This window comes from Liolophura sinensis, chromosome 10 (genome assembly GCF_032854445.1).
Source record: "Liolophura sinensis isolate JHLJ2023 chromosome 10, CUHK_Ljap_v2, whole genome shotgun sequence".
NCBI classification, from domain to species: Eukaryota; Metazoa; Mollusca; class Polyplacophora; order Chitonida; family Chitonidae; genus Liolophura; species Liolophura sinensis.
The window spans coordinates 26,717,560-26,736,443 of NC_088304.1; the positions used below are offsets into that span (position 1 = coordinate 26,717,560).

The 18,884-nt window shown below is 38.6% G+C and overlaps 1 protein-coding gene across 1 annotated transcript in view; it reads left to right on the top strand.

Moving 5' to 3' along the window:
• The window catches only part of LOC135477045 (protein hobbit-like), a 116,162-nt gene that overhangs the window by 23,979 nt on the left and 73,299 nt on the right, over window positions 1-18,884 (top strand). The window contains exons 6-20 of the mRNA XM_064757196.1: window positions 457-517; window positions 2,039-2,134; window positions 4,369-4,414; window positions 5,326-5,388; window positions 6,987-7,030; window positions 7,447-7,505; window positions 7,929-8,026; window positions 8,786-8,850; window positions 9,973-10,184; window positions 11,104-11,258; window positions 12,460-12,623; window positions 13,590-13,845; window positions 15,093-15,199; window positions 17,833-17,919; window positions 18,157-18,268. Of these exons, the coding sequence (XP_064613266.1) occupies window positions 457-517; window positions 2,039-2,134; window positions 4,369-4,414; window positions 5,326-5,388; window positions 6,987-7,030; window positions 7,447-7,505; window positions 7,929-8,026; window positions 8,786-8,850; window positions 9,973-10,184; window positions 11,104-11,258; window positions 12,460-12,623; window positions 13,590-13,845; window positions 15,093-15,199; window positions 17,833-17,919; window positions 18,157-18,268 (1,625 nt within the window). The remainder of the gene's footprint in view (window positions 1-456; window positions 518-2,038; window positions 2,135-4,368; window positions 4,415-5,325; window positions 5,389-6,986; window positions 7,031-7,446; window positions 7,506-7,928; window positions 8,027-8,785; window positions 8,851-9,972; window positions 10,185-11,103; window positions 11,259-12,459; window positions 12,624-13,589; window positions 13,846-15,092; window positions 15,200-17,832; window positions 17,920-18,156; window positions 18,269-18,884) is intronic.

Here is an 18,884-nt window from a genome sequence, read left to right on the forward strand (position 1 = left end):
AAAAGGACCCAACGACAGGAGATAAACACTTGTATTGTACAAGGATTGACTAAGTAAGTCAGGGAGCAAGTTCAGAAAAAAGAATACCAATGTCAGATTTAGGCGCATATAGAATAATAAACATCAAAATTAAACTGAAACAAAATTAAACCACACAAAAATGTTTTAGCGTCATTCAGTATGTAGTAAATATTTAAAACTGAAATTAATTTTATTTATATTTAAACGTTAAACATCACAAGTTAGCCTGAAAGTCAGCACAATAATATAAGCTTTAAGAATTTCCTAAAACTTTGAAATATTCTTTAATTCATATCACATAAAGACACAGTAGGTCCATGACTTATCAAGCAACATATAAGGTATTATCAGTTTACCCAGTGATGTGTTCAGCACATAGTTACCTAAAGTTTTTATCACCTGGTCATAACCCATTATGTTTACCACCTGTTTCAGCTTCCAGGTGTGTGGTAACCTTGTGAGCACCAGTTGCAAAGCACTAAGAGGCTCCACAGGGGTGAGACTGACCACATTTTTCTTTTGTAATTCACATGTGCACCTTGAGATGGTTTTTTAAACATTTTTTTTAGATGATTTTGTGAATTGAATTATTATTGGGGAAGCATGCTTCTTTATCTGAATAGTGCAAATTAGAAAAGTTTTAATTTTATTTAAAGTGAGTTCACAACTTTTAGATTCCCGTTTGTACATTTGAGACTGCGGACATCTGGGCATTTGCTACTTTACTCGTTCGGTCACAGTGGTGGAAAAATTGCCTAAATAGTGTACATGTAGGAGTTAATTCCGAACTGTGCTTTTGACCTCATGCAAGTGGGCCCAAAGCCAGGTTTTGTTGACATTCAAAATTTACATATGCTGTGCATATTGTTCTGTTGTATTACATACTATAATTCCAGGTTATTATCAGCCATGCTTCTCAGAATATCAGTGCTTACTTCCCTGTACCTTCTCATGTTATCTTTTACCATCGCTGTCAGCTTGCCACTGCCTGGTGCAAGCGATTTGCCAGGATGTGCGCGGTCTTGAATTGTAGTATTGTAGTGAGAGTAAGGACAGATGGCTGGGTCAAGGACAGATGGCGGGGTCAAGGACAGATTGTTCAATATCAGATTAGTTGTAGGTCATATTCTAAACTTTAATATTAACATATATTGCCCAGAGTCTGTATACACATCTCCCTCATTGCATCATTGTTTTTGGGGGGACAGATCTGCTTATCTTGTTTTATTTATTTATTTGATTGGTGTTATGCGCTGTACTTGAGAATATTTCGCTTATACGATAGCAGCCAACATTATGGAGGGGGGTGGGGTGGGGTGGGGGGAACCCACAAGCATCTACAGGTTTCTGACAGACCTTCTCATGTATGGCTGGAAAAGAAGCCACCATGAAGTGGACTTGAACTCACAGTGACTGCATTGGCGAGATGCTCCTGGGTTATTGCTCAGCTATGGCATGTTAACCACGGAGGCCACACCTAGTTTTAAGTGATGTGTTTTATATGGGGTGTGTTAGCCTGTGACATATAGCATGATATAGAAACAAATGTGGTGTGATGCTGGTAATGGTAACTGCAAGCCTCATTGACGCAACGTGATGGCTTTTTGTTTTTTGAATAATTACATGTGCACGAAAACCAAACTTCTCAGGGCAAAGAGTTGAAGGTTTTCTTCACTGAAACTTTTGTGTGCAACAATAGCTTTGTGAAAAATTCAAGGCACACCATTTGTGATAGTGAAGCTAGTATAGTATAGAAGCGTGCTATTATGAGGGAGAAATATACCGTTATTGTGTGAGATCCTTTACGTGGTCTCTAGCATGGCAATTCAGTGAGGCAGCACTATAAAGGTATGTTTCCAATTAAGCTGTCCTTGTACATGTATTGGGAGGCAAGGTTATGAGATGACTGAGATCAAATTAAACCTGAAGGAAACAAACAAACAATCCAATTACCAATGAAAGAAGCAAACATCAGTGATGTAGATGGACACACTAAATTTGTGCTTTTATCTCACAGGATCAGCTGTCAAATCAGCCAAGCTGCCTAGCCGATGCATCCATCAGTACGTTTGTGGATCTCCGGATTGACCGAGAAGATGTTCGCAGGATCAAGGTTGGCAACACTCTTAGAAAATAGGGGAGTTTTTAAGTTTGAACTCTTTTGTCATTAAAGGTAAAAACAGTCCTGTTGTAACATGTGATTTGTCAAAAGTGCTATGCAACCTTTGGTGACATTGATTTATCAATCACGTGTCTCACCATGTTCCAGAGTCACAAAGCTTAGGGACACCTCTGTTTTTGAGGAATTTCTCGAGTTCATCAACGGTCAGCTGCTCAATTTTTTGAGGGAGTGAGGCGAAGGAGGTGTTAAATTTTTAATTCTTCCTCATTGATTTGTAATATGATTGTAATCGTAACCATCAGTCCTACACCTGTGGTCGGGTGGTTGGTGTATCATACGCTCACTATACGCCCACCCTGGCTGCACCCTGATCAAACCTGCCGTCATCCTCTGCTTATCATCTGCATAGACCCTGCATAGGGTTAGGCCACAGTCCGCCGACAGTCCGTACATGGTGGCGCCAAGGTCAGCGTATCATTTTACGACCTTCATTTACTTGTGAGTTTGATGTAAACAACATCGGACATACGCTGTAGGCCTTGTATTATTCGAACAATCGAGTTTAAAGCCGTAAATGACAGGATACCTGTACTATTTAAATTGTTAAAATAATTTTCAAGGTAAAATGTGACTTGCTCTATACATCTTTGGACATTTGCACAGACAGGGCTAATATTTCATGAAAGGTAATTATTGGGGCTATTCTAAAGTAACATCAAAATCTGGATTGGAATTGGGCTTACGTTTTTTTTTAACCGGTACCAAAAATACCCGGTTTTAATTTTACTTTTTTTGTTGTATTTTCATAATTTATACATTGATAAGTACAGAAATAGTCTCAAAATATGTAATACATTTTACAATTTGTAAGATACATGTATATATAGGCGTAGGACCTTCTTTACATGTGTTCATGAGCACATGTACATTTGTGTAAAGGCTACATATGATTGTGCTTGTTGTGCGCAAATTTGCAATAAAACACGTTTTTGTGTTTATAAAAAACAGTAAACGATAGGATCAACAATCGTAAAATGGGGATACAATTTAGGGACTCGAGCTTAACAGGAAAAACATTAACATGCAGACCTTTACAAGTGTCATTGGTTTGAATTTTGTAAATTGTAGTCCTTGTTTGTGATGTACCGATATCACACACTACATATACATTTTCAATATAGGTTTTTCAAAGAGCCTTTTGTTGTATATAAGCACACAGACTAACACACATCACACACACCAAACTCAAATATTCCTGTGTAATTTTGTATCCAACATGAAACTGTGGTAAATTTGTGGTAAAAACTGATAAGCCAAAGTCTGTTTCCATATTCTGAAACACCGTCATGGTTGTATAGAGCTGTCATGTACAGAGAAAGCAATGTGTTACACATACATATATTTGTCGGCACATTACTCAGCCATAAATACCATCTAATTAGGCTTGTTATTTAATAATTAGTGAAGTAATTTATGTTGTATACAAAATATCTTATACTCGACACCACCGATACAAACTTTGAATCCCCTGTCCTCAAGAGAACAGTGTATACAGGTGGCAGACAAAAACTATAGGATTCCGAAACGGTAACTTATTAAAACTCAAATTTTGTGCAAAATATGCCGAGAACCATCACGGTGTTCACAAGAGGCATGACGCTTTAGACGAAATTTGTCCATATTTAGGGTTAACACATTTGATGATCATGGGCTGACAGTTCGCTGAGGGTCCATCGAGGGTTGGCCCAGGGTTCGGGCACGATGGCCGGAGGATTGCATCACGGTAAGCATATGAAGGTACATGGTTGGTGTATCGTAGAATGACCATGGGCCTACAGTTAGCGTATCCTCCGGCCATAATGGGTGTAGGATTGATGGTTAGGATCCTGGCCATTCTGTATATTCAATTCTTGAGGATAGCAAGAAGTCAAGAACTTGTAAAATGGAATAAAACAAGATTCAAGTTTTCCTAAATAAAAAGTTATACTCCTTGTTAAAGATTAGACTTGTTACCTGACTGAGATGTTAATGTGTTGGTCACAATGTAAAAATATTACAGAAAACAAAAATTCTGAAATCTAGTTTTGACCAGGGCACCTCAGAGTTCTTCCTGATGAAACAAACTTGAGTCTAGGATTTATCCCTTGAAATGCCAAATGCTAAGAGTTAAATATTGATCTTTAAAAAATTCCACCTTTGAAATTTAAACCCCATGATTTTTACAGGTATTGGATGTTTTGGTAAGCAAGCCTCAGATGATGATCACAGAAGGTAATTAAGTTAAAGATGGGCATTCAGAGGTGGAGAAAACAGAAAAATTACCAAAAAAATCAGATGAAAAAGTGTGAAAACTTACATGGAAATGTGGTCTTCAGTATTTTTCAATGTTTCTGTAAAGGGAAGAGGACATTTGAAAATAATGATTATACATTATATGGGTACTAGTATTTGGGACCAGCTCTTGGTATGTATTTTCTCTGTGTAATAATATTAAATTATGAGGCTGAAACACATGTTTAAGAAATATATTTGCAGTAGAATTTGGCCTTTACACCTAACAAATGTATTAAGCCTGGATTTTGATTATACATGTACATGTGCATTTATTTTTATTTTAAAAATGTTCATAGGTATTATGATAATTAAGATTAAATGCATCTTCAACAAACATGCAACATCAACAAATTTACATTCAAATGAATTTATTATGCATGCATGACATCCTTATCAAGAAAAATGATTAGGCAAAGACAATATATATGTATTGTATACCAAGATGTATACCAAAACTATTTTTGAGTACCCTTTCCTCCTGAAAGGAAAGATTGAAAAAATATTAAACACCATATCAGCAAAAAAGTTTTCGTGCTCTTTAAATCTGATTTTTGCATCATGTTCATGTTTCTTCTCCTGTAAACAATATGTGAAACCATGTGCTTTAATCATGCAAAATTGTTCATTCTACATTTCAAAAGTTTACATGAAGTGACATGCTAAATGATATACAACTACACATATATGTGCTAAATGAATAAATATGTTTTAAATGTGTTTTAATTGTCGCTGTGTGGCTGTTATATTTCTTAAATTAATGAAATGTTTTATTTATTTATGTATTTGATTTATTGATTTGATTGGGTGAATGTTTTAAATGTTTAATGAGGCTATTTTCATCTCAAAAGGTATTCTTAACAACCTACACCTTTGGCGCAAGAGGAGGACAAGTCTAAGTGAGAAGAGAAAAGGTGATTGTTCATTCGTACTTATTTAGACCCATAGTCGCATGTGGATTCACTGATGATAAAGATCCAGGCAAGATGGTTGATAGCCTGTTAAACCGTTTACATTTACATTTTGGTGATAACTCCACTTCTTAATTATTATAATTGATAGTCTGTTTGGTGTTAACATTTTTGCCAGATTGTTTCCAAGATGTTAAAGTGGGATTACTTTGTACATTCAAAAACAACAACAGAGCCTGTGAAAAAAAAAAGTCTTAAGGCTGAGCTTAGATGGCTAATTTTGTAAGCTGTCTAGCAATTTGTCTAGCCAATTTCACAAGAAAAAATGTTTGGCTCTGGGCAAAGGTTTTTTTTTTGCCTTAGATGTTGAAAGTTAGCTCAAAATCCTTAGTCATGTTTGTGAACCATGAGCCCCTGTATGAGAGTTTTACCAAGCTGGAGTTATTCCCCTTGTTTTCACTGGGCTATATCAGTACTAGATTTCTATTCTTGTTCTTTGAACTGAGAAGAGATTGACTGCAGTTTGTTGAAGTTCAGAAAAATAATGACTGACCTTATTGCCATGACAATGTGTCCTCATTCTAAAATAGAACATGGAAGTTTCAACTCTAAGGTATATATGATTTAGTTTGTTTTCTGCGACACTTCCTTCAGGGGTCAACCGATAAGGTCTTTGAATCACGTGCAAGGAACGATTGGTTATTTTGTCATTTTTAAACTACGGGGCGTCACAGTGTTGTAACTACTGCGTGTAAAGCACGTTCATTTTCCATCACTGATGTGTCATTAACTTTTGTTCCACATGCAATTCTAAGGTTAAATGGAAATCAGGATTGTGAATTTGGTATTGGTAACTTTCACAGATGCTGCCCACTTTTATCGCCAGTGGTTCCATACAAGAGCCATTTTAGTCTCATCTGTGCAAGCTATCGCAAGAACGCGATTGAATGTATTCAATCTCTCTTCACCCAGAGATGTGGTACATGTATAACTTTTGTGCCGAGAACCTCACTTTCGATTAAATTAAAAAGTGAGAACTGACTTTAACACTACTTACAAATATATCTGTAGATCTGGTCCAGTGAAATCAGTCATGTCGTACCATGTGACCGTCCTGTACCTGTAGCGATATAGGATCGCGGAGAGCCATTTTATTTTCGCATTGTACAGTATCACTTGAGAGAGGTAACTTTAGATGTTACAACATTTCGGGGCGCTGCAGTATGTATCCTTCACGCACTGCGTTTCTGCAAACATTGATGAGTTGAAATGTTGACTGAGGAATAAATTTCATTATTTATTGATTTCCAAATTCTGCTAAATACTGTTGCGAAGATTAAAAGCGGCTTGGAGCTGCTCACATGGTGTGTACAAACTGCATTTCCCGACCCGGACAAGGAGGTCGAAAAACATCCTCCACCAAAGGCCAGCTAAATCTTTAAATGTATCTTCAGTTGGTATCTGAACGGGAGGTGAAAGTCCTTGGATAGGTAGAGCTACATAACAAATCGGTTATCGTGAGGTGTTTTGTACATTATGGAGTGATATTGTACTCATCCATATTACATGGTATAAAATAATACTCTCGCTGGTTGTTGTAGGATCGTGTGAAGGGAACACAGATCTACCTCTGTTATTACCTCGGGTAAGGCCAATAAACACATATGATTTATGTTTCTTGAAGTTTTTGTAATTTGAAGCAGTGATTACTTTATGGACAACATTGTCAGCATCCCTTAACACAGCGTGAAATATTTCATAAGTCAATTTTTATTTGACCTTACATATACATGTAAACATCAGTCAGTTTTGGAATTTGTGAATGTATGAATTTGTTTCATTAGTTCTTTTTAATTGAGTAATTTATTATTTTGTCTATGTACAGTTATATATGTCTAAGCTTTCAGGTGACATAATATCTATTTAATATAAGGGCTTGAATAAATAATGTCTGAATAAATAAACAATTGCTCATTAGGAACTATTGTCATAAACGTTTGACACAGAAAAACAGAATCACATGTCTATATTAAGATTTTTTTTTTCCATTGTGTTTTGCAGGATGTTAGCTTCACTGTATCAGAGTTAGACATTAAGATTGTCAGAGAAACCAAACAAAGGTAATTTGTAGTAGCATGCTGTTCATACATCTGTGAGTAAATTGACGCTGGCCTGGGCCCCGGATGAATTGTGTGCTTTCCCGCAGCAGCCTATACTGACCCTGACAAACGAGAATGCAGGCTCAAATCTAAGCGGTGACTGATTCAGCTAGATCCTTAGTCAGCAGGTTTGTTGGGAACATGTACCTTAGCTTGTCAGGTGGTCAAAAGTACTCCTTCCACCCATAAATCTGATTGCCATTATACAAGTAAAAAACTGTTTGAGTATGTTGTTAATAGAAGTCAAGTTAATAATAACAGAATTAATAACGGTTGTAAACTGACTTCAGATATGTATGTATATGTCGAGAATTTTAGATATTGACATTATTGTGTCAATTTGGACTTTCTGTGTTTTCAAAATTCATGTCTGTGTACATGCAGGACATTGTCTGTGGCATTGAAGCATTTCCATGCAGGTCTGCAGTCCTCAGAAACAGGAGAGTTCTCACCTGATATCACCGCCTCCCTCAGCATTACAGGTACGTCTGATCAAACTCACGTTTAACAGTACAACTCCTGTCGGTCACAGGAGGCACAGGTTCAGTTCCGACCATGGAGAATGATGTCTCTATTCCCCTACTCTTATTTTTCGGGGAGATTTGGTCACAAGAAGCATTGCTGGCACTTCCTGAGCCTTTTGCATGGTGTGATATTTAGTTAAGACCGTTGGTATGCAAATCTACACTTCACAAACCCATAAAAGTTGGTGCTTTATTCCAGCCACTGCAGTTTCCTCCACCCATAAAACTGAAAAAGTATGATGGTATAAACAGCAGTCTAAAAAGTATATTATAATATACCCTAAGGTCAAGTGTCTGGATTTTCAAGGTTATCCAATAATATTTCAATTCTGGAAAGGTGGACAGGATATGCAGATTTCTACATGAACAATTGTGCTTTGTTTTGAAAATCAAAAAGTGTAACAAGCTGCTTACAACCACCAGGGTGGTCACCTGTTCAAATCAGTCTCTGTCCATTTTTACAGCATTGTGTCACGTGATTTCAGTGTTAGACAATCTGTGATAAACAAGGTACATGCTCAACGGATCCCTGCACGATTCAAGCCTTCATCTCTCACCTCGGTGTCTGCTGTCATCACAGGCATGGAAATTGCTTGATGTTAGTGGGAATAACAAATAAACCCCCAAAAACTAAAAAAAAAATAATGAGTCAAATAACGAAATTGAATTACAAAAGTTTATATTAAATTCATTTTCTGTTTCTTATTTTTCTTGCAGAATTTTTGACCCAGTCTCCTCAAGCCACATTTGCATCCCTGAATAAACTGACGATCAGGCTACAGGTTTGTGTCAACAACAACATGCACATGTACTTGTGTCATATTATTAAAATTTCTTGAGCATTAAGAGATGCACACTAAGCTATCTAATCAATAATCAGTATTTGTTGTGCCTGGGCGTGGTTGTTGAGAAGTGTACAGTATTACCTAATACCAATATTGATATTTATTGATATAGGGATTACACTTTCTGAATATAGCACAGATTGTAGTACTGAAAATTGGCTGAGACCACAAGCGGGTTTTTCGAACCAGCGTCCTCAGAGTCAGGCACCAAATCGCCAACAATACATGTTAACCGTCTAGACCACTCAGCCAACAGGCCTTCCACAAAAATAGAAGGTAGCTGACCGGTAGACTTTACAGCGAACATGCATTACCCCTCCGACGATCACAAAATGACATCACTCCCTTAGGTGAATATATCAGACAGGTTTTAGATGTCATTTTAGAAAGTGGATTAAGTAACAGTATTATCGTTAATAGGGATTACACTTTCTGAATATAATCTTTCTAAACCTGAATAGTATTAAGTCATATTGGTATTATTTATGATTTTAACACAACCCAGCAACCAGTACAGTTGTACAGAGACCAAATGGAATTGCAGCCTCTTACTGTATGTCACCTAAAATTTGCATGTGAAAATTAACTTTGACGTAAAGACCTTAAAATGATAATTTTTGGTGCTAACACTTTAGTTTTTGGGCTCAAACTTGACAAAAAAATTTATATGGTTGAATAAAGCAGAATCAAGGAAAAAAGCTCATATCTAGGTAAAATGCGGCAGTTCATACTTAATATACTGTTACACAATTATTTTCTGGCGCAAGTGCAAAAATGAAAAAAATTTAATCCGATGTTAAATCTTAAGACAGTCTGAAGCAACTGAGCCTTGGAGATTTTGTGATGTGTCCTTAGTAATGCTGTTTGTTCAGATTTCCAGTACATAGAACAAAATGAACTCATGCTGGCTTCCTCTCTGGTTGTACATGGTTAGATTATCGTGGGTTTCCCCCGGACTCTGTCCGGTTTCCTCCCACCATAATGTCGGCCACCGTTGTATAATGAATATTTTTGAGTGCAGCATAAACGCCAATCCACATGGACATTTTTTTGTGTCAGACTCAGCCTCATCGCGTGGAGACAAACACTCAACTCCACCAGATCTACTTTCACTATCACCATGACGAACTCCAGTACTGGGCTAACGTCATCAAACCTGTCTCATCATCAGGGGAGGTAACCCCACAACCGTCTTCATCTGACGTTTTCACAGGATCCACGGATAAACAAGACGCAGGCGGAAAGCCTGAAGGAATGTCTGGGATTATTGGGTAAGATGTAGGCCATGAAGGTGATGAAGTCTCATTGTACATTTGTAGCGGATTTTTATTGTAGTGGAGGGGACTTTATGGCTGGGGGAGTTAGCATGCCATCGTGGCACAATGACCCAGAAGCCTCTGACCAATGCCATCAGTCCTTTCCGGGCAGGTTTCCTCTCTAGCCGTAAGTGGGAAGGTCTGAGAACAACATGCGGATGGTCATGGGTTTCCCCCGGGCTATGCCCAGTTTCCTCCCATCATATTGCTGGTCGACGTCGAATAAGTGAAATATTTTTGAGTAACGGCGTAAAGGACCAATCAAATAAATAAATAATTATTTGAGTTTTATCAATTGCTACAAATCATTTCATATCTCATTTTTACATTAGTTCATGTGACCAGAACACTTAGTTGTAAAACATCATACTATGTTAGCATGTCTGTAGAAATTACTCTATAACCTCATAGAGTGTCTTCTTTTCAAATAAAAGTCCACAAAAGGCACCTCAAAGAGTCCGGCTTCTGCCTTTGGTTTGTTGCACCAGGCTAAAGGCTTGAAGATCGAGGCCTGCTCATACTGGCCAGCGACTAGTGTGCCTGTGGTTTAGTTTTGGTGGGACTGTGGAATATAAGGAGAGATGTCAAGCTACATGTTAAGCTATATTTCAAGCTACATGTCAAGCTATATGTCAAGCTGCATGTCAAGCTACATATCAAGCTACATTTCAAGCTATATGTCAAGCTACATGTCAAGCTACAAGTTATGGTTATGTAACCTAAGTTACAAACCCCTTCTGTTTTTGTTTAAATCCATTTTGAATTCCTCCTTTTATGATGATTTCATACATTGTTTTAATATTCATAAATTAAATTTTAAGACTTATAACTAGTATGCAAATTGATTTCAGATTATTTGCATTTCTACCTGCAGGCGTAAAATATCTGCTTACCTGGAAGACAAGAAGGTGTCGTCCGTGGTAGAGGTTGTAGACACTTCCTTCACAGTATCATCGGCGTCCTGCTCAGGGTTTAATGCTGGCGTGTCTCAGACCAAGTTATCCTGCACAGTCAAGCCGGGTTTGGCAGGTACAGTGTATCATCACTAGGAATCTTGCCCCGTCCCCATTACCCTAATGTTACCCTATAAATTTTCCCTATATTTCATACGTTGTATTGCCTCTCTGGTCTCGAATTTGTCTCTGTCTTACATGTAATTTGTAGAGTTATCTCACACCACTTGGTTGTCTCGTGACATTGGCTTTGAACTGGAGATCTCAAACTGTTCTGTGTCTTTGAAGATTTGTATCTTCAAATCATCACTAATTATAATGTTTCGTGACATTGCCTCTGAAGATGTAGATCTTGTCTCAAATTGTTTCCTGTTTTTGCAGGTGTGTCTCATGCCACCTGGCTGATGTCTCTTGACTTTGCCTAAGATCCTGTCTCAAACTGTTTCCACTCTTTGCGGATGTGTCTCATGTCACCTGGCTGATGTCTCATGACATTCCCTGTGAATAGGAGATCCAGGCCTTGTCTCATATTGTTTTCTGTCTTTGCAGATGTGTCTCATGCATTTTGGCTGATGTCTCGTTACATTGCCTGCGAGCTGGAGATCCAGGCCTTGTCTCAAGTTGTTTTCTGTCTTTACAGATGTGTCTCATGCGTCTTGCCTGATGTCTTGTGACATTGCCTGCTAACTGGAGATCCAAGCCTTGTGTCAAATTGTTTTCTGTCTTTTCAGACATGTCTCATGCTTCTTGGCTGATGTCTCATGACATTCCATGAGAGCTGGAGATCCAGGCCTTGTCTCAAATTGTTTTCTGTCTTTACAGATGTGTCTCATGCGTCTTGCCTGATGTCATGTGACATTGCCTGCTAACTGGAGATCCAAGCCTTGTGTCAAATTGTTTTCTGTCTTTACAGATGTGTCTCATGCATCTTGCCTGATGTCTTGTGACATTGCCTGCTAACTGGATATCCAAGCCATGTCTCAAATTGTTTTCTGTCTTTTCAGATGTGTCTCATGCATCTTGCCTGATGTCTCATGACATTGCCTGCGAGTTTGAGATCCAAGCCTTGTGTCAAATTGTTTTCTGTCTTTGCCAATGTGTCTCATGCATCTTGGCTGATGTCTTATGACTTCACAAGCGAGCAGGAGATCCAAGCCACGTCACAAATTGTTTTCTGTCTTTTCAGATGGGTCTCATGGGTCTTGGCTGATGTCTCGTGACATTGTCTGCAAGCAGGAGATCCAAGCCTTGTGTCAAATTGTTTTCTGTCTTTGCAGATGTGTCTCATGCCACCTGGCTGATGTCTCGTGACATTGCCTGCGAGCTGGAGATCCAGACGGTGTATGCTTGTCTCTGTGACTCTCAGGTGGCGCTCTCAGATCTGACGTACAAGCAACACTACTGGAACTACATCCTCAATCTCACCATAGTCATCTTTAAGGTATTTTAGAAGAGTGTGATGCTTGCCTTTCAGGGGCTGTAACCCACAAGGCGGAGGTTCAAACCTGGCCTTGGACAGGGAATTTGTACATATCTACTGTCACTGCTAGTGGGACATTAGTGACAATATGCCGTTAACATCCGTCATATGACAGCTTGCCCAGTCTCGTTGAAGAGGGTACAAACATCTGACATATCTGTTTCTTTAAGTGGGAGGGGGTTTCATGGCTGAGGGGGCCAGCACGCCAGTGCAGCGCTATGACAAAGGAACCTACCACCAATGCGGTCGCTGTGAGTTCAAGCCTAACTCATGCTGGCTTCTTCTTTGGCCGTACCTGGGAGGTTCTGCCAGAGACCGGCGAATGGTTGTTGTTTTTGTCTTGTTTCCTCCCACCATAATGTTGGCCGCCATAACTTAAATGAAATATTCTTGAGTACGGCGTAAAACACCAATCATATGAATAAATAAATGTAAGGGGGGAAAGGTTGATTGCCAAAGGTTGATGGTTTATTACCTCAGGCACTCCAGTCCCCGCATCCATAAAATTGACCTCCTTTGTGTAACTGAACAACAATCAAGTAAAATAAATGTCAGTCATGGTTACACCACGTTTTGGTGAAATCCCAGTCTCAGACAGAATCATTGAGGCATGAGTTTAGTCCCCAGGTAATGTCAGATACTGTCCAGAATGGACAAGACTTTCTTCATTGACTCTTGGGCACTCTTTGGTCTCATGTCCACTGTAACTTGCAAAGGTGTCATGGTTGGGGTCTTACGCATGGTGTTACAGTTAGGCAGCTCCCAATTGGTTAATAATAGTGAAATGGTACCAAAATAATACTGAAAACGGATTTAAACCCCAAGGAAGAAAAAATTTTCATTTAGCCTGAGGCCAACGTGGTTTAAAAGCCACTTGGTTAGTATTAGAAACTATTTTTTGTGATTCAAAACTATTTCTCTCTTCAGGCAAAGAAACTTGGCAAAGAGCTGAAATTTGAGGGAATGGTAGACAACATCCAATCAGAATGGTCCACCGTTGCCTTGATGACGTTCTTACAGCTGATTGGTGCTGTGTCAAAGGGGAAACCCGCCCCTGTGGCTGTCTGTCATCCATCTCCTCCCAAGAAAGCAATGGAGAAACCGACGTGGATTGACATAAATCTCCTCACTGTCAACTTCAGCCTGTCAAATGTTAACATTTACGTCTGCAATGATTATAAAGGTAGAGTGTGTTGATTGTGTCTCAAGGCAAATGTTTAATTAGCAGACTCAGAAATTGATTGGATGAGGAATTCGGACATTTATACAGACATTTATACAGACATTTGTACAGACATTTACAGCATTTAATGAAACTGTATACCACAATGATTACTTTATTTAGATTTATTATAATATTATGAATTTTGTGTTCAAAATAAAAACAAATATCAAAGATGCATTCATAAGAAATAAATGGTAGGCATTACTTATATATACATATACACCTCTCTATCATTACAGCGTTGTTGTTGAATGAAGAATCTGTTTAACTTGAGTGATGCTGGATGCCAGCCTCATCTGCATAAAATAATTCAGTAATTATACTGTATAATTGTAACAGAACCAAAGATACACAATATGACAGTTTAATTCAGTGAAGCTTTTGAAAGTATGTACAAGTGTGTAAAACAGCAAAATTTGGGTACACATTCTATCAGACATCCCAGAAGTAGACACCACATGACCTGTCTGTTTTTTTTTCCAAACACTCTCAGGTATAGTGTATTCGTTGGATTTGTATAATTTTCAGTTGTCCAGATAACATGACTATTTCTGAAGAGATTATGTGGGTTTTTTTTTTTTTTGTATAACCAGGACTTCCTCGTCACCGACAATGTGGTAAACATGGGCTATTTTCCCTATGCTTCAACATGGGGTAGCCATTTTGTTGTTTGCCCACTCTAGGGTGATCATGTGATCGCCAAGTTGTTATACCAAATTTGTGCCTGCATTGTATTGAATAACATGTTGGAATGATTAATGTATTTATTTGATTGGTTTTTTACACCGTGCTCAAGAAAATTTCACTTATACAACGGCAGCCAGCATTATGGTGGAAGGAAACCAGGCAGTGCCCGTGGGAAACCCACGACCATCCGCAGGTTGCTGGAAGACCGTCCTGCATTGGATTGAAGATTGTTCAAATGAAAGATATGTGAACATTGAACACCGTAATTTTAGTGTTAAAGGTTTGTGCTATATGTGCATGCATTCTGACTGAGACGATCCGCAGGCTGCTGGCAGACCGTCCTGCATTGAAATGAAGATTGTTCAAATGAAAGATATGTGAACATTGAACAGTGTAATTTTAGTTAAAGGTTAGTGCTATATGTGCGTGCATTCTGACTGAGAATGATGATTTCAGACCAGGTACAGCTTGAAAAAGAACTGATATTTGTCTGAACCCCTGTACTGATTGCTTTCCAGCGTGCATAATGCTGCGGGTAGACAGTTTGGGCCTGGAGTTACGCCATCAGCAGTCCGTGGTTCAGAGCTGTGGAATGAAGCTTGTTTACATGCAGCAGGCAGGCAAGGTACATGTATTCATCATGGATCACAGTTCAGAGAAACGTCAAGGCTTCTGATTGGTTTATCTGCCTGTAATAAAAGCTACATACACTGCATTTGCCGATCAGATACTATCAAATGTACATTGGATAGTTTTTGTCTTCACTAATGGCGGCACGCACCGGCGAGTTAGAACACTAGTTGACAATGTACTAATCGATAACTTTTTTACCTTCATTTTCAAAAGTATTTTAATGATTCTTCAGCTAACAACAACAATAACATTTAGAAAAAAAAACTGAATTAAAAAACAATTAAAATTGCACACCCTTGCAAACTTAATCAAAAATGACTAACTAGCATGCAGTTCACCAAAGCAAGTATTATCTCTCAAGTATTTGTGAAAATAAGTGTGCGTTGGCTGAACTACATGTGCTGGTATAAAATTCAAGAGAAGTTGTCTGCCATGCCGTTTATTGTGTTTAAGACAACCGTATTGCCTGGATATACAGCCTGATGAATATTCGTCTCCATGATGAATTGGGAGCGGTAGATCCAAGCTCATTCCTGGGTCGCTAAATTCCTCGCTTGGCGTTCAGCATGAAGGGGATACTGCATTGACTTGTTGAGCCGTCTCAGTATAATGGGTTGGGCGGGTCAGCTTACTTGCCTTCGGTAAGGCATCTCAGTGAAGAAGCACGAGATAAAAGAGCGGTGGAAATCCGTCCTGCAACAAGGAGGCACATTACATGCACTCTAAGGATTCCTCCATCGTCTTATGACTGAAAAATTGTTAAGTATGACGTTAAACCCCAAGCACTCACTCACTCACTCTCTATGATGAATATTTCTCGAGATGAAAATATTGACTTTTGGGCTCTTGAAAATTTATCTCCTCAATTAAAGATGAAGCCATGTACCCACTCAGCATGCTGGTAGGTAAGCAGGTTAACCTAGTAACATATCTGGAAGGCTTTTGTGGACGTTTCTTGGTAATGCTAAACTTTGAAGAGGCTGTATACCAGAGCATATTAGTCACAGTATTGGAAAGACATGTAGTTCATAAGTCTGCTTGCAGATGGCTGTGGGTTCCCCCAGGGCTCTGCCCATTTTCCTCCAACCATATCCCTGGCCGTCATCGTGTAATTGAAATATTCTGGAGTACAGAGTAAAACACCAGTCAGTAAATAAATAGATAAAATTCTGTCAGTCTCCTGTGATCAGATTGTAACAGTTAATTCATATTCTTTCAAACAGCGGAATTGTTGGTTTGGTTTTTGAGGAGGTTTACGCACAGTGGTTAAGACGGTGCCTGCGTCCTAGGTCTCGTGAGATGTAGCTTCAGTTTCATTTTTGAAAAGGATGCTTTTAAAGGTGGAGAAAACATGAAAATGACTTAAAGTTCAGATGAAAGAGTGCAAAGAGTTATCTCTGAACGTGGTCTTCAATATTTTTTTTGATTTTTCCTCAAGGAGAGAAAGACACTTGAAAATAATTTTTGTATGGTGGGTATTAGGGACCATCTTTTGGTATTTATAGTCTTTGTTTAATCATGTCATAAATGAGGATGTAACACAGGTTTAATAAATGTTTTTGCACTAGAATTTGTTCTTTTCAGCTAACAAATGTATTGAACCTCAATTTGGATCATATTTATATTTTAAACATGCTCATAAATATTATTATAATTTTGGTTAAATGCATATGTTTCCATATAAACAACAAATTTACATTCAAATAAATTTATTAGACAAGCATCACAGCCTTATTTAGAACATTATTATGCAACAGCGTTAAATACCAAAAGTTGGTCCCAAATACTAATCATACAAAAATATTTTCAAATACCTTTTGAAAAAAAAATCCGCTAAAATATTAAAGATCATATCTGCAAATAAATTTTGACGCTCTTTCATCTGATTTTGGCATCACTTTTATGTTTTCTTCCCCTTTAAGATTCCCCATCATTCTGGAATGAACTTTGACCATAACCACTTGCCTTTCACTGGTATGTCATTTGGGAGAGATTGCCAGTAGTTCAGGGAAGTTGGGACCCTGAGACCCGGTATCAAACCCAGGTCGGGTCATACCAAAGACTTTAAAAATGAAACTTGTTGCTTCCTGGCTTGGCACTCATCACAGAGAGGTTAATAGAGCATGGACGCAGGCTGGTTGGCCTGGTGTCAGTATAATGTTACTGGGTGGGATGTCTGTGGCGTAATATTTCAGTGGCGGCACTTTGGCGGTGTGGACTCGCCCTGCCACAAGAAGACACAGTAGGCGTGTATGTACACGCACATAATGACCCATCATTTTCACATGACTGAAAAATTGTTAAGTACGATGTTAAACCCTGAGCATTCATTTCTTCATTCATTTCTTCATTCATTCCAGTAGTTCGACTGTAGTTCACTAGCTGTACACCTGTAGTTTACTAGAAGTACACTAGTATTTTACTAGCAGTAAGCCGGTAGTTCACAAGCAGTTCGCCAGTGGTTCACTAACAGTACACCAGTAAGTGAGCAGTAGTGGTGGTTTACATTGGGCTGTCCAGTTTCCTTCACCCATAAACCATTGTGTCAGTGAAAAATTCTTGGTCAAGGTGTTAAACAAAACTCAAATAAATAAATGAAGATGTTTTCATGTCATTTTATTTCAGTCATGTGTGATCAGAAAGTCTGTAGACATGTCAAACCCAGTGATCCACATCCTGGAGATCAGATTGACCTATAAACACAGGGAGAAGGTGAGTTAACAACTGCCCCTTCACTAACCCCCACCCATCACCCTAAAACAAAAATATATTTATTTGTCTTGATGCCTTCAAAGCAAACATATAAAGCACTTATCAAAGAAACAGGAAAAAAGTTGCATAGGGATATTTACAAATAAAGAGTACTGTGTAATTTGTAGTATTTTAGAAATACATCAGATTTATGTTGTTCAATGTGTACGTACATTTTTTCATGCCATGATTTTGCAGGAGGCGAATGTTCAGATCATGAGGCGTGTTTTCTGTCTCTGGCACACCAGTTTTCACATGTGTATACAACAGTTGATTCAGGATCTACAGCAACTGAGGGAAAACCTCACAGGTAGGTTATGGTCAGGTTATGATAACAGGTATTGGTTCAGGTGAAATTAGGACAGTTACACACAGTAGCATTGGTTGTCGTGATGCTTGTCTTGGTCATCTTGCATCGCCAGTTTCCACAGCAGTTGATTCAGGACGTGTAGCAACTCTGGGAGAATCTCACAAGTAAGTCACGTCCAGGTGATCAGCTAACGAGATTTGGCACAGGTGAAAATAGGAAAGTAATATTGTATTGATTAGGGTGACTCTTATGTTTGTTGTCTTGGATGACGAGATGTCACTTGTGAATACAGCAGTTAATTCAAGATGTACAGCACCACAGAGAGAACCTCACATGTAAGCCATGGCAAGGTGATCAGCTAAAGACAATTGATACAGGTGAAAATATGACAGTAACATACTGTAGCATTAATTGTTGTGACTCTGATTTTTGTTGTCTTGGCTCATATGTGTATACAGCAGTTGGTTTAGGAGGTAAAGCAACTCAGGGTAAACCTCTCAGGTAAGTCATTGCCAGGTGATGCTAATGAGAATTGGCACAGGTGAAAATAGCATCGTGTTAGGAGCATTGATACACGTTAGCATGTTTTTTGGAAGGATCAGCAGTTTTCATGTAC